Source organism: Ipomoea nil, unplaced genomic scaffold (assembly GCF_001879475.1).
Source record: "Ipomoea nil cultivar Tokyo-kokei standard unplaced genomic scaffold, Asagao_1.1 scaffold2283, whole genome shotgun sequence".
Taxonomy (NCBI): Eukaryota; Viridiplantae; Streptophyta; class Magnoliopsida; order Solanales; family Convolvulaceae; genus Ipomoea; species Ipomoea nil.
Genome location: NW_017618711.1, coordinates 2,673,045 through 2,686,584, shown reverse-complemented (window position 1 = coordinate 2,686,584; position 13,540 = coordinate 2,673,045). Strand labels below are relative to the sequence as shown.

Genomic DNA, 13,540 nt, shown 5'->3' with positions numbered 1-13,540 from the left:
AAGGTTAAAATAAAATGTAATACTTATACTAACAAATCTAATACTTTCACATTTTGATGTAAAAATATTATTTTTTTTCATCAAAAGTATTATATTTTCTCTCATAAGTACATTACTTTTAAGTTATAACTATGATTTTTGATTCACATTCCTAATGTATACACCTATGAACCAAACATACCCTTAAGATATGAGAAATAATGTACCCCTCCGTTCCATTTTATGTTAGGTGTTTGAAAATAATTAAGTTAGGTGGTTCATCTCCCAAACTGCTCATCCAAATGCAATCTCAATACAGTGAAAATGATATTAAATGTTGCGATATGAGAATTAATGTACCATTCCGTTTCATTTTATGTGTTTGATTCGGTTAACGGGGCTGAATTGAAATCATTTTTAATCTAATTTTTTTATAATATTAAGTTTAATATTAGTATACAAAATGTATATATTTAGAAAGTACACTACAAGTACTACTAATGAATAGTAAGTAGTATGACAGATAAAATGAGATAGGTAGATGGTGTAATATATACTTACCATCAGTTTCGCGAGTTTGTGATTTCAAGAATCTTTTAACAACGTAGATTTCCATGGCGTTAATGAGCGGTGGGAGGGTGGAATTCTGAGTCTTGAGGAGGGTAAAATTCCATTGAGCTTCACTTTCAGCACTTGTTGAATATATAGTGTTGATGCTAAAATACGCTGGGGAAATTGGCACGTTATACCAGAGCTCATTATCGTTCATATAAATGTTGAACTCTCGGGATTGGTTGGGTAGCAGACTCGTTAACTCGGCAAAATGCATGTACACGTAATAACCCGTTGTCTGGTCGTTCGGCTTCCAAGATATTATTGGCAAGTTTTCCTCTGCCTTTTCCTTTGACAGGGCTGTTTCCATGACTTTGTAGGGCACTTCAAAGCTATTCTCAGCTATTTTCTTGTTTTGGTTTGATGGTATTGGGCTTAATGATATCAATTTTGGACTAGCGTCATATGGGTACCATAGCCGATCTCTCTTATCATCTGGGTACCTGCCCAACCATCATCAAATTCGCAAATTATACATGTAAACTTCTAATTTTATAAGTATTTCAAGCTTATCATATTTATTTATTTATAAAACTAATTTGTCATTTTTATCTTTATTTTTTGGGAACACTTAGCGGTTGATCTATCCAAGTAAATAGGTCATGTCAATTATAACTTTTTACCGAGGAGGATGTTCTCACATAGAGTGTTGTTCTAATTTTACCTAATTTTTCATTTTTCTCTAATTATGGTAGGATATATGGGGGCGAGTTCCTATGAGAACACCTTTACTATTGCGGTTGTGTGGTTAAATTTGACCCATTCATATTGCCTAAATTAACGTTCAGGATTAACAATGATTAAAGAAATACGGTGGCAATTGGTCGTTTTGCATCTATGTTGAATTTAAGGTGTGTGGTTTGTGTGCTTAAGGTGAGTCTGTTGTTGAAGCTTAAGGTGCGTCGACCTAAAGTTTTAGGTGAGTGGTTTCCTTCTTAAAGTGCGTTCTTGAAACTTAAGGTGCGACATTTTAAAACTTTAGGTGCGTGATTTGTGTTCTTTAAGGTTCCAGATTTAAATGAGTATTCTCACATGATCCTAAATCTCTCTCTCTCTCTCTCTCTCTCTCTCTCTCTCTCTCTCTCTCTCTCTCTATAAGTTTTTATTGTGTATTAAATGAGTGTTCTTTAAGGTTCCAGATTTGGGTTCAGGTGCGGTTGATGCTTCTTGTGCGGTTGGATGCACCTTAAGCATTAACATGGCACACCTTAAGTACACAAATCACCACGCACCTTAAGTCCACAAACAAAGTACCTTAAAGAACACAAATCACTCACCTTAAGTACAAAATTCATGCACATTAAGCACAGAACAAAGCACATTGAGCACAAAATTTACACACTTAAAATTTTAAAATGTCTCACATTAAGCACAAACTCACGCACATTAAGTACAAAACCCAAGCACATTAAGCACAAACCTCACGCACATTAAGTATTAAACTGACGCACTTTAAGTATTAACTCACAGACTTTAAGTTTCAACAACTACTAACATTAATCACAAACCCCACCCGCACAAACCCCACACACATTAAGCACAAACTTCACTCACCTTAAGAACAAATCTCACGCACTTTAAACACAAAAGCCCACACTTTAAGTTTTAACAACTATTCACATTAAGCACAACCCCACGCACATTAAGCACAAAACTCACGCACATTAATCACAAAACCACTCACCTTAATTTTGACCTAAATGCAAAAATTACAAAATTGTCACCGCGTTTTTTGTTTTTTTTTTTTTTTTTTTTTTAATTTTTGAAATCTTGGACGTTGATTAAAGCGAGATGAATGGCTCAGATTAAACCACACAACCGCACCTGAAGCCCTCACCCGCACGAGAATCGATTTATATATATATATATATATATATATATATATATATATATATATATATATATATATATATATATATATATATATATATATATATATATATGGAAGGGTTCAGGTGCGAGTATAACTTCCCGTGCGGTTGTGCGTTTAACACAAAAAGACTTACCTTAAACATTAAAATGGCGCACCTTAAATACACAAACCACACACCTTAAGCGCACAAACAAAGCTTTTTAAGAACACAAATCACGCACCTAAATTAAAGTTTTAAAATAGCGCACCTTAAGTACACAAACTAGGCACCTTAAGCACACAAACAAAGCACCTTAAGACCAGAAATCACACACCTAAAGTTTTAAAATTGCTCACCTTAACTTTCAACAACCGACGCACCTTAAGCATACAAATCAAGCACCTTAAGAAATAAAACAACGCACCTTAAGAAGGAAACCACTCACTCACCTAAAGCTTGAGGCCGACGCACCTTAAGTTTCAATAACTGACTCACCTTAAGCACACAAATTAAATCACGCACCTTAAGAAGGAAAACCACACACCTTAAGAAGGAAAACTACGCACCTAAAGCTTTAAGCCGACACACCTTAAGTTTCAACAACTGACTCACATTAAGCACACAAACCACGCACCTTAAGAAGGAAAACCACGCACCTTAAATTTGACCTAGATGCAAAAAGACCAAATTGCCACCGCATTTTTTAAATCATTGTTAATTTTGAACATTGATTTAGACAATATAAATGACTCAGATTTAACCGCAAGGGGTGTGCAAACTTCAGATAGTTTTCGGTTAACCGACCGAACCGACAAAGTTCGATTAACCATTTTCGAATCGAACTTTTTTGGTTCGGTTAATGGTTAAATGAATTTTAAAACTTCGGTTAACGGTTAATTCGGTTTGAAAGATCGATTAACCGAATTAACCGAACGTTTAACCAAAGTTTTTAATATATATATATATATATATATATATATATATATATATATATATATATATATATATATATATATATAGGGATGATCACATGTGGCCATGTTGTTAGGTGTGGTCATATGGTCAATTACAGGCCATTAGATTAGATAGATCCAATGAATTACATTAATCAAGATTCTTCCAGTATTTTCACGCACATTCTCCTACCCAGCGAATTGCAAGGGTAAACTCGTCATAAGGCACCGGAATAGGGAAAATCACATTGTTGTGTGTTTTATTTGTATAATTGGTGCATTATTAGCCTTACTCTGGTGTATTTGTAGATTCTCATTGGTGCCAAGTTCAGGTGCAGCAACGCCGTCCCGTGTGGTCAGTGCGGCCGCACCAATTGTTATACAAATATACACAATCCATGTTATGAAATGCACAACAAAAAACATACACAAATTAAATTAGGTACGCATCACCAAAAACGTGTCATTAGATATGAATAAGCACACCATACAGTGTTCGAGAATACATTATTGGTATGTTTCATTGTGATGTGTTTTATTACACTATTGGTGCATGTTGTCAACACTGTTTGTGTATTCTGGAACCCGACTGCTATAAATGACCACTGTAATTACCAAAACACCCCCATGCACGAAAATCCTCAGAATTAGCCACTGCCGTTAGATTAAACTGATTCAACGACACAGATACGATCACACCGTCACACCTAATGACATGACCACATATGAGCGCTCTTATATATATATATATATATATATATATATATATATATATATATATATATATATATATATATATATATATATATATATACTAATTTGAAGTTATGGATGTTTGGAGTTTATAATTCGTGTTTTTTATATTTTGTTATGAATTTATTATGATATGTATTTTATTTTAATTGAATTTATTATTTTAGGTGTTATTTTTAGAATTTTAAATTTTAACTTTAAAATGTTCGGTTAACCGAAAAAAATTTTGGTTCGGTGAATTCGGTAGAACAAACTTCGGTTAACGGTTAAAGACAAAAAAACTTCGGTTAATTTGGTTCTTCTGTTAACCAATTGAACACCCCTATTAACCGCACAACCACACAAGAGACACTCAATCGCACGTGAACTGAATTTTATATATATATATATATATATATAAAGGGTTTAGGAATGGCAACGGGGCGGGGCGGGGGCGGGGAGTATACTCCCCGTCCCCGTCCCCATCCCCGACGGGGAATTATAAATAATCCCCATCCCCGTCCCCGCGGGGAATTTGGCGGGGACGGGGAATCCCCGTCCCCGATCAACTTTTAATCAAAATCTAAAATTAGTGTAATTTTTAATTTTAAAAAATAAAAATTTTAAGTATTAATTTAATATATATATATATATATATATATATATATATATATATATATATATATATATATATATATATCATAATGACACAGTAGCAATTCTACTGTACACAGTAGGTTAAGTAATATATATATATATATATATATATATATATATATATATATATATATATATATATATATATATATATATATTATAACTAAAATAAATAAAAAAATAAATTATATATATATAATAATTATTCGGGGACGGGACGGGGCGGGGCGGGGAGGGGTATCCCCGTCCCCGCCGGGGAATTAAAAAATTCCCCATCCCCGTCCCCGATCCCCGAAATTTTTCCCCATCCCCGTCCCCGTTCCTTACGGGGCCGGGGATCCCCGACGGGGACGGGGCATATTGCCATCCCTAGAAGGGTTCAGGTGCGGGTATAGCCTACTGTGCGGTTGACGCACCTTAAGCATTAAAATGGCGCTCCTTAAGTACACAAACCATGCATGCACATTAAGCACAAAATCAAAGCACCTTAAGAACACAAACCACACGCACCTAAATCTTTAGGTCGACGCACCTTAAGTACACAAATCACGCACCTAAGGTTTTAAAATGGCGCACCTTAAGTTTCAACAACCCATGCACCTTAAGCATACAAATCACACACCTTAAGAAGGAAAACCATGCACCGTAAGTTTCGGGTTGACGCACTTTAAGTTTCAACAACTACTCACCTTAAGCACACAAACCACACACCTTAAACACAAAAACCACGCACCTTAAGGTGCGTGACTTTTGTGCTTAAGAGCATCCACACTAGTAGTTATTTAGGAGTTATTTCTACATGAATTCTCTCCACTCAAAGTTAATAGCTGATGTGGGGATGAGTTATTTCAAAAATATTTCTTATGCAAAGTATGGTATATTTGTGGTCCCAATAAGTAAGAGAAATAATTAAAATATAGTGGGTTAAATGGTGAGTGCATAGAAAACTGAGAAATAACTCAAAATTGATGTGGAGAAGGGTTTTTTGTAATTGAATGAGATGATAGAGGATGAGGTGGATGCTGGGACCCACAAATAACTGAGAAATAATCTCGACTGATAAGGATGCTCTAAGGTGCGTGAGTGGTGTACTTAATGTAAGTAGTTTTTAAAACTTAAAGTGCGTGAGTTTTGGTGCTTAAGGTGCGTGGGTTTTGTGCTTTAAGGTGCGTGAATTTTGTATTTAAGGTGGGTGAGTTTTGTGCCTAATGTGAGTAGTTGTTGAAACTTAAGGTGCGTGGGTTTCCTTCTTAAGATGCGTTGTTTTCATTCTTAAGGTGCGTGACTTGTCTGAAAACTTAAGGTGAACCATTTTAAAACCTTAGGTGTGTGATTTGTGTTTTTAGGGTGCTTTATTGTGTGCTTAAGGTGCGTGATTTGTGTTCTTAAAATGCGGTGATTTGTGTTCTTAAGGTGTTTTGTTTGTGTACTCAACGTTCATAGTTTGTGTACTTGAAGTATGTCATTTTAATGCTTAAAGTGCGTCTTTCGTACAACCACACCGGACCCGGGTTCCCATATATATATATAATACACTAGGGACTAGGGAGTAAAGTGAAAAAAACATATATAGCATGAATATGTGAAGGAGGCCGGAATTGTGGAGTTACCTTATTATTGATTGCTTATCCTCCGCACCCAAGTTGTACCGTTTGAAACGAACCAACGACACATTCATAGCGACGGATGCATTGGTGAGGTAGGAGTCGTCGTTGTCGACGTCGAGCGGCCGTAGCTCAAGTGCCGAAATGAATGGCGTCCCCTGGCCCGTGTTCACAAGGCAAACCTTCAAGATATTGGAGGACGGGACGTGCACGATCTCTTTCCTTACCACATCCAACGGGCCTTCAAATTCCACCCGATCCCACACTTCCACTCCCAGATGAAGCTCGAAACTGGGGGTCTCATCATTCTTCCCGTCGTAATTCCCGTACAAGAAACTGGCTCGAATCAGCACCATCTTCCCTTTCACCTGTTCAGAAGAGCCGCCACTTAAGTCGTAGCAGTTTCGAGACCCGTAGGGGAAGCTCCGGACTGTCCATAGATGCTTGTCGATGTCGTTTGTGATGTAGCTTTTTTGGATGTTGGAGCTATTGCCGGTGTCAGATTCTAGGAAGCCTGCATCTGGCCAGTAATCTAGGCCGCCTATATTGTTGTCGGAGTAGCTATCTTCTCCTGCTAATCCGCAGTCTATGCTTATGAACCCATCTGCGGGCCGGGCGATCGACCAAATTATAACATCATCGATATGGGGTGTTTAGTAAATAGCTGTTAGTTGATTGGGTCAAACTAGTTTATAACGGATTATATGTAAATAGCGTATTACATGCAAAATGACTTTTTTTAAAAAATTGATAATAAAAAAAAAAACAGTTTTGAGTAATTTTTTGAATTTTAACATTTTAGAACAATAAGTTGTTACAAAAAGTTAATTAATCAAACACTATTAATTATTTAACGCAAGTTAAATAGCTAATAGTAATCAAATAAGTCAAAATTAACTGATAAGTTAACTATTTTACCAATCAGGGCAGGTAGATATTGAAGCTAATTAAGGTAGTTGGAAGTAATTAACCTGGATTCAGGCCGTTGACGACATTTGCATTTGCTAGAGCGAAACAACAAAGCAGTAAGACTTGAAGACAAGCTTTCATCGCTAGCCCTGCGTTATCCATTACTTTCACCCTACCTAGCTTGCTGCTTAATTAACTTGTTAATTTCCATCTACACCCAATATATAGATGGATCATGGTGAGGACTGAGGAGGACACTACTTAGAAAGAGTCTTACTATTATTATTTTTACTAGTAGTTGTACTCGTGCGATGCACGACTATATGTATAGTATAATATATATACAGTAAAGAATATATTATTTGGAGATTTAATAAATTTGAAATGAAAAGTTTTATAATTTTATTACACATTGTTGAAAATTTCTTTGTACACAACTTTTTTTGTTGTACTTATACATGTTATATTTTCACCACAAATAAAAAATTTTGAACTTCTTGAATTACTAGCTCTTGAAACAGCTACGTACATTTGACCATGGTTAAAAATAGTTTTTTCAAAAACAATCTCACTTTTGTAAGTGTTTGTCCTAGGCTTTTGTTTATCGTCATGGCATTGGATAGCATCAAAGGCAATCTTGGATCTTACGGTGTTAGTGACATTCTGAGAATTAATACCTTGGTTCCTGCATTTGTACCGCACATGATCTGGGCTTTCAACATGTGATTAGTCAACCTTCTAACACTCAATCTCATACCATTGCATAGACCAAGAGTGTGATCAATATTTCTCAACAGCATAACCGGTGACCCAATATATAGATGGATCATGGTAAGGACTGAGGACGACAGTCGACATACACTACTTAGAAAGAGTTATTATTATTATTATTATTTTATTGTTTTGTTTTGTTTTTATAACTTATTCAGTTATTTGTTATAGGACACGAGATGTTGCATCCTTTTTTTGTTGTTGTTTTCTTTTTTATTAGGTGTATGCATGAATTTATGTTTTTTTTTTTTAATATAAAAATACTTGTCGTTGGTTTTTGTTAACCAAAATTATTATTTACAATGGTGTGTGCATGGGTATTGTTAGTGGCGGAACCACGTGAAAGTTGCAGCAACCAATTTTATTTTTTATTAGTATTCTATTTTTTTTGTGGCTCCCCTCACTAAATATTTGTTATTTTGCCCCCTCCAAACAAGCTTCTAGGGTAACTTAGTGGATTGTTAATTTACTATCTAGTTAATTTTTAAATTTGTAAATGAAATACATTGCAATTGTGTTTATTATAATAATAAATTGTCATTTTGCTACCAAGATTTTTAAATTTCTGCTACTTTAATTTTTGTCTTTTTTTTAATTTGCAAATGAAATACATTGCAATTGTGTTTATTATAATAATAAAATGTCATTTTGCTACCAAAATCTTTAAATTTTTAATACTTTAATCTTTGTCTATTTATTCTTTTTTCTTTTATATAGTTTTACTTAATTCAATTGATTTGTCAAAAAAATTAACACTGTGAACATCAGAAGTTTGAGTTTAAGTGAAAAAGGCACAAAGAATTGATCTTTTCTTTAAAAGAAAGAATTATGAAAATTCAACATCTCAAGTAAATTTATTTACAAGTATTGAGCCATTGAATTTTAGAAGACGTTCCAAATTTTAGTAGATTTGTAATATAATGACGTATTTTGAAATATGCAAAATAAATATTAAATTATTAATATGTTTTATTATTCTCTCAAATTGTGTTTGACACCCCCCCCCCCCCCTCCGGCACCAACAAATCCTGATTCTGCCCGTGGGTGTTGTTTGGCATGTGTAAAAGTATGGCATGTTGCATGGGTTTTTATTTTATTTGATTTTTGGAAATTATGGAATTTCCGACCACCTGAAAGTAATATTAAATCAAGTCAAAAGCAAAAAGTGATCAGAAATAGCAACAAAGGTTTTTTCGGATACTAAAAGTGGTCGGAACAAGGCTTTCGACTTGATTTAAGATCACTTTCAGGGGAAATTCCATAATTTCCAGTAGTGTTCTGGTGTGTGCGTGACTTAATGACGTCTTTTAATTTTATTTTTTTTTAAGAATCTTAAAGTATGTGGTCGGAGCATTAAAGTAAGCAACCATCTAGCCATTCGCTTTGGAATATCGTTGATTTGTAAGTTCAAGATTTCCCCTAGACCAATCTCAGTTATTCTCAACCACGGCTTTCCTTTGACAAGCATTAAATCGCTTCATTGGTGCGACTAAATGCTTAGGAGCGGCACAAATCTTCAAAGCCGGGAATAGTACTAAGTCATCCGCAGTAAGCTCATCGTCTGAAACGTCCAAAGGCGGGTCTGGTTGGGCAGGATGAGACACAACAACAGGTGGTGATACAAACTCATTGGTCGACGAGATAGCAACCACAACATCTGGAGTCTCTCCAACATTGTTTCCTGCAAATACCGAAGATTAATGCACAAAACAAAAACTGTCCAAGCACAAACAAATTAAGTGCACAAAATCATAAAAAAATGTTACCATGCAGCTGATCTGAGCACACACCCAACAACTGCAGCGCACACATCTAGATTTTAATTTCTGGATGGGTGCGTTACTTCAGTTGTGCGTGTGCAAAACACTGTAGGGCTGGGAAGTCACTAATGAATCAAGTATAACAATTAATAGCTCTGGGTACACACTCAACTACTATAGCGCACACATTGATTTTTTTTAGTTTTTTGTATTGTAATGGAACTAAAATTTGACATTTTAATAAAAATCAAATTGAACTTCTATGACATATTCTAAAATAATATGACATTATACTATGAACAATATAATCTTAAGTTTCATATCACTATCAATAATAAATTTTTAAACTTTTAAATAAAAATTGAATTAATTAAAAACATCATTAAAGACATAGTGAAATTTGGTTGTTTGGTTTTCAAAAAAAAGACATATTTCAATTAATTTGACAAGCATGCAATTAAAGCTATACAAAAATTTACCAAGACCATGTGGTCTAATGGTATCCAAGTTGAATTTTCATTTGGAAGTTTGTGAGTTCAAGCCTCAGTGGAGGCGTTATTGACTTTCAGTAGGTTGAGAAAGTATATGAACAGATACTACATTATAATAAAGTCAATAGCATTTAAAAATAAAAAAAAGTTTAAGAATAAAAGAACCAAAATAAATATAACAAAAGCAAAAAACAACATATATACAAAAGTTTATGAATAAAAGAACCAGAATAAATATAACAAAAGCAAAAAACAACATATGAGAAAGGTTCAATGCCAGTAGTCTGCACATACCACACAGCAGTATGGAAACACGCCGACTTATTCAAACGCACACACCCCTCCCCACATAAGCAAACCCCACACAGCACATCCACCACACCTAACATCCCGCCGGAAACTCCACGGGCAACCGACCACAAGTTGAATTTGATGAATAGCGTACTTGAATGTAGATCACTACCTTAGTGCATTTCACAGTGAATGTCGCCAGTTGTACAATAATAAGGCGACCTTAGAATCAGGAAGGTCAATATTGCCCCAAACATCAATGAATCCAATCGTTATACCATGGACCAGGGTCCATAGTGTACTGTGGACCCTGGTCCAGTTCGACGTCGTTTTGAACTTTAATTTTAATGGCGATTGTTTGTTGTTCAGTTCGTGTTACAGAAGTTTTTTTTTTTTTTTTTTTTTTTTAAACTATAAAGCATGTGTATGTATATCATATTATGTGTATTTGTACATCATGTTATGCAATTCTGTACATTAAGCGTAAAGATTCTGTACCTGAAATTGATTAGTAGTTGTATAACACAACACATATTGTGTGTCTTATTTTACGAATTTATGTCTTGTATTATAAAATTATGTACTTATAGAACATAAATTATTTACATAAATCAGATTTGAGAATAAGTAAAATAGAAAACATGTGTATCAGTGTATGTATCTCGTGTTATGCGTTTCTGTAAAACATGTTATGCAATTATGTACATTAAGCGTAAACAAATCTCGTGTTATGAGTTTCTATACACAAATAAATTAAAATTTGTGTTGAGACAAGATAAACGAAAAGTTACAAGTCTGTTAAAACTTAAATATCAAACAACGTCGTTTTGATCCAGGGTCCACAATGCTATGTGGACCCTGGTGAACGACATAATTAAATTGCCCAATGAATCCCAACGTTCCTCATCACTACGTTGACAAATTAAACCAATTGAGGTCCTCGAACATATCATGCAAACGTTGAGCAAATCATGCATCCAAGTTGGTCGAGGGATAATGATAGGCAAGTTAAGGACACCAAAATACAATAATTTGGGGTGTTGTTCTTTGACTTCTTTCTAGCTCCTCTTTCACTTATTGTCATTGTAATTTTTGTAAATCGTTTTCGCTTATATAATATAAATAATATATATAATGGCATAAAAATAGAATTAATGAAGAATGAAGATTAACCACTTAAGACTAATTAGACGCATTAAACTTTTAGTAAAATTAGGCTCTTCCGCACCCGGATGGCCGGTAACAGAGTTATCTTCATCAATGTTTTAATTTTGCTTGAGATGTTTTGTTTTAAAATATTTTTTTATAAAACGAAAATAAGCCAATCCAAAATTACAACCCCGAACAAAACCTTAGATCTGACTACTAAGCACTAGTAGGAGGAATAGCCGTACCGTACTAACTATAGACAATCTAGACTGGTTTAACTCTTTATGATCTCACTTCTTCTATTATGGATCCGCCCCTGGTCTCCTGTCGACCAACGTCACAAGCTAAAGCGAGTAAGCGACCTTCACCCAGAATGCACATTAATACAGTGACTATAATCTTTCTTGTAAATTAAAAAAAAAAAAATAGCTAAATACATACGTTAAACAATGCATTGTAGCCGTCATTAGTTAATTAGATATTGGCAACTACTAGTTGACTTCTTATCATATAAGTGCAAAAAAAAAAAAAAAAAATCAGAGGTTGAATATAGAAAAGGTCGGTAGACTGTTTTAATTTGTTAAAACATTTTACCCTGTCAAAATAATGACAGAATATAATTGAAATTCTAATATGTAAGTTGCACAAAATTATTTGATTTGTTCTATCATAAATGACGTTTGTGCAATTCGTCATTAGATGATAGATGCATTAACAAGTAAAAAGTAAAACAAAGTTAATGCATCTATCATCTTCTGACGAATTTCACAAACGCCATTTATGATAGAACAAATCAAATAATTTTGTGCAACTTATTACATATTAGAAGTTCAATTCTGTCATTATTTTGACACGGTAAAATGCTTTAACAAATTAAACCATTGCATGCCAGTCTGCCGTCCTTACCCACATTCAACCTCTGATTTTTTTTTTTTTTTTTAACTATATGATAAGACGAAGTCACCTAGAAGTTGTGAATATCTAATTAACTAACGACAGTTACACTGCATTATTTAACGTTGTATTTCGCTATCCTTTGATTTACGAGAAAGACTATAATCTCTACTCAAATGTGCACTTTGGATAAAATTTAATGTTACCGGTCATCCGGGTGCAGAAGAGCCTAATGTTACAAAAAGTTTAATTCCATTTTAATTTAATGTGTCTAATTATTCTTAAGTGGTTAATCTTCGTTAATTCTATTTTTATGCCATTTCAGTAAGTTAAAGAGGAGCTAGAAAGAAGAACAACCTAAATTATTGTATTTTGGTGTCCTTGCCTATCTTTATCCCTTCTAAAATCTACAATTTCACTTTATGGCTGCTGGGTCATACTATTCATTCATATAGTTGCAGAAAAAAATATTGAGTGGGGTGAATAGGACTATTCAAACTCTGGCATCTTCTATTAGTTATCACATGGTACACCTGAGTTAAGTAGATCATATCAACATCTTATGTTAATATGGTATGACTTAGTCTACTAAGGAACTAATGTTGGACACCAAAGACTAATATGAATAAGAGGTGAGAACTTTTGAGAAAAATAGTGGTAAGTGCTGCTATATGGGGTAATTAGTTCATTATATATATATTTTTTATAAATTTCTCTATTTATGGTACTAAGAATGATGTTAAAAGAGAAAGCTTCGTGTTAAGCATGAAAGTCTCAAGGAAACTATTTATGAGTAAATAAAAGTACTCGTCAATGAGCACTGATAAATGAAGTGTACTTTTATAGGGTGTGTATTGTCGTTCTCAAAGGATTGACAATAGATAT

At 34.2% G+C, this 13,540-nt stretch overlaps 1 protein-coding gene across 1 annotated transcript; it reads right to left on the bottom strand.

The window, feature by feature from the left end:
* Positions 1 to 243: 243 nt before the first annotated feature.
* Positions 244 to 7,461, bottom strand: LOC109151184 (putative leucine-rich repeat receptor-like protein kinase At2g19210). The gene is made up of 4 exons (XM_019299102.1): positions 7,362 to 7,461; positions 6,397 to 6,994; positions 541 to 1,034; positions 244 to 269 (listed from the first exon to the last, which is right to left on the bottom strand). Exons 1-4 carry the CDS (start codon positions 7,459 to 7,461, stop codon positions 244 to 246), a joined length of 1,218 nt encoding a protein of 405 aa, XP_019154647.1.
* Between the last annotated feature and the right edge of the window lie 6,079 nt (positions 7,462 to 13,540).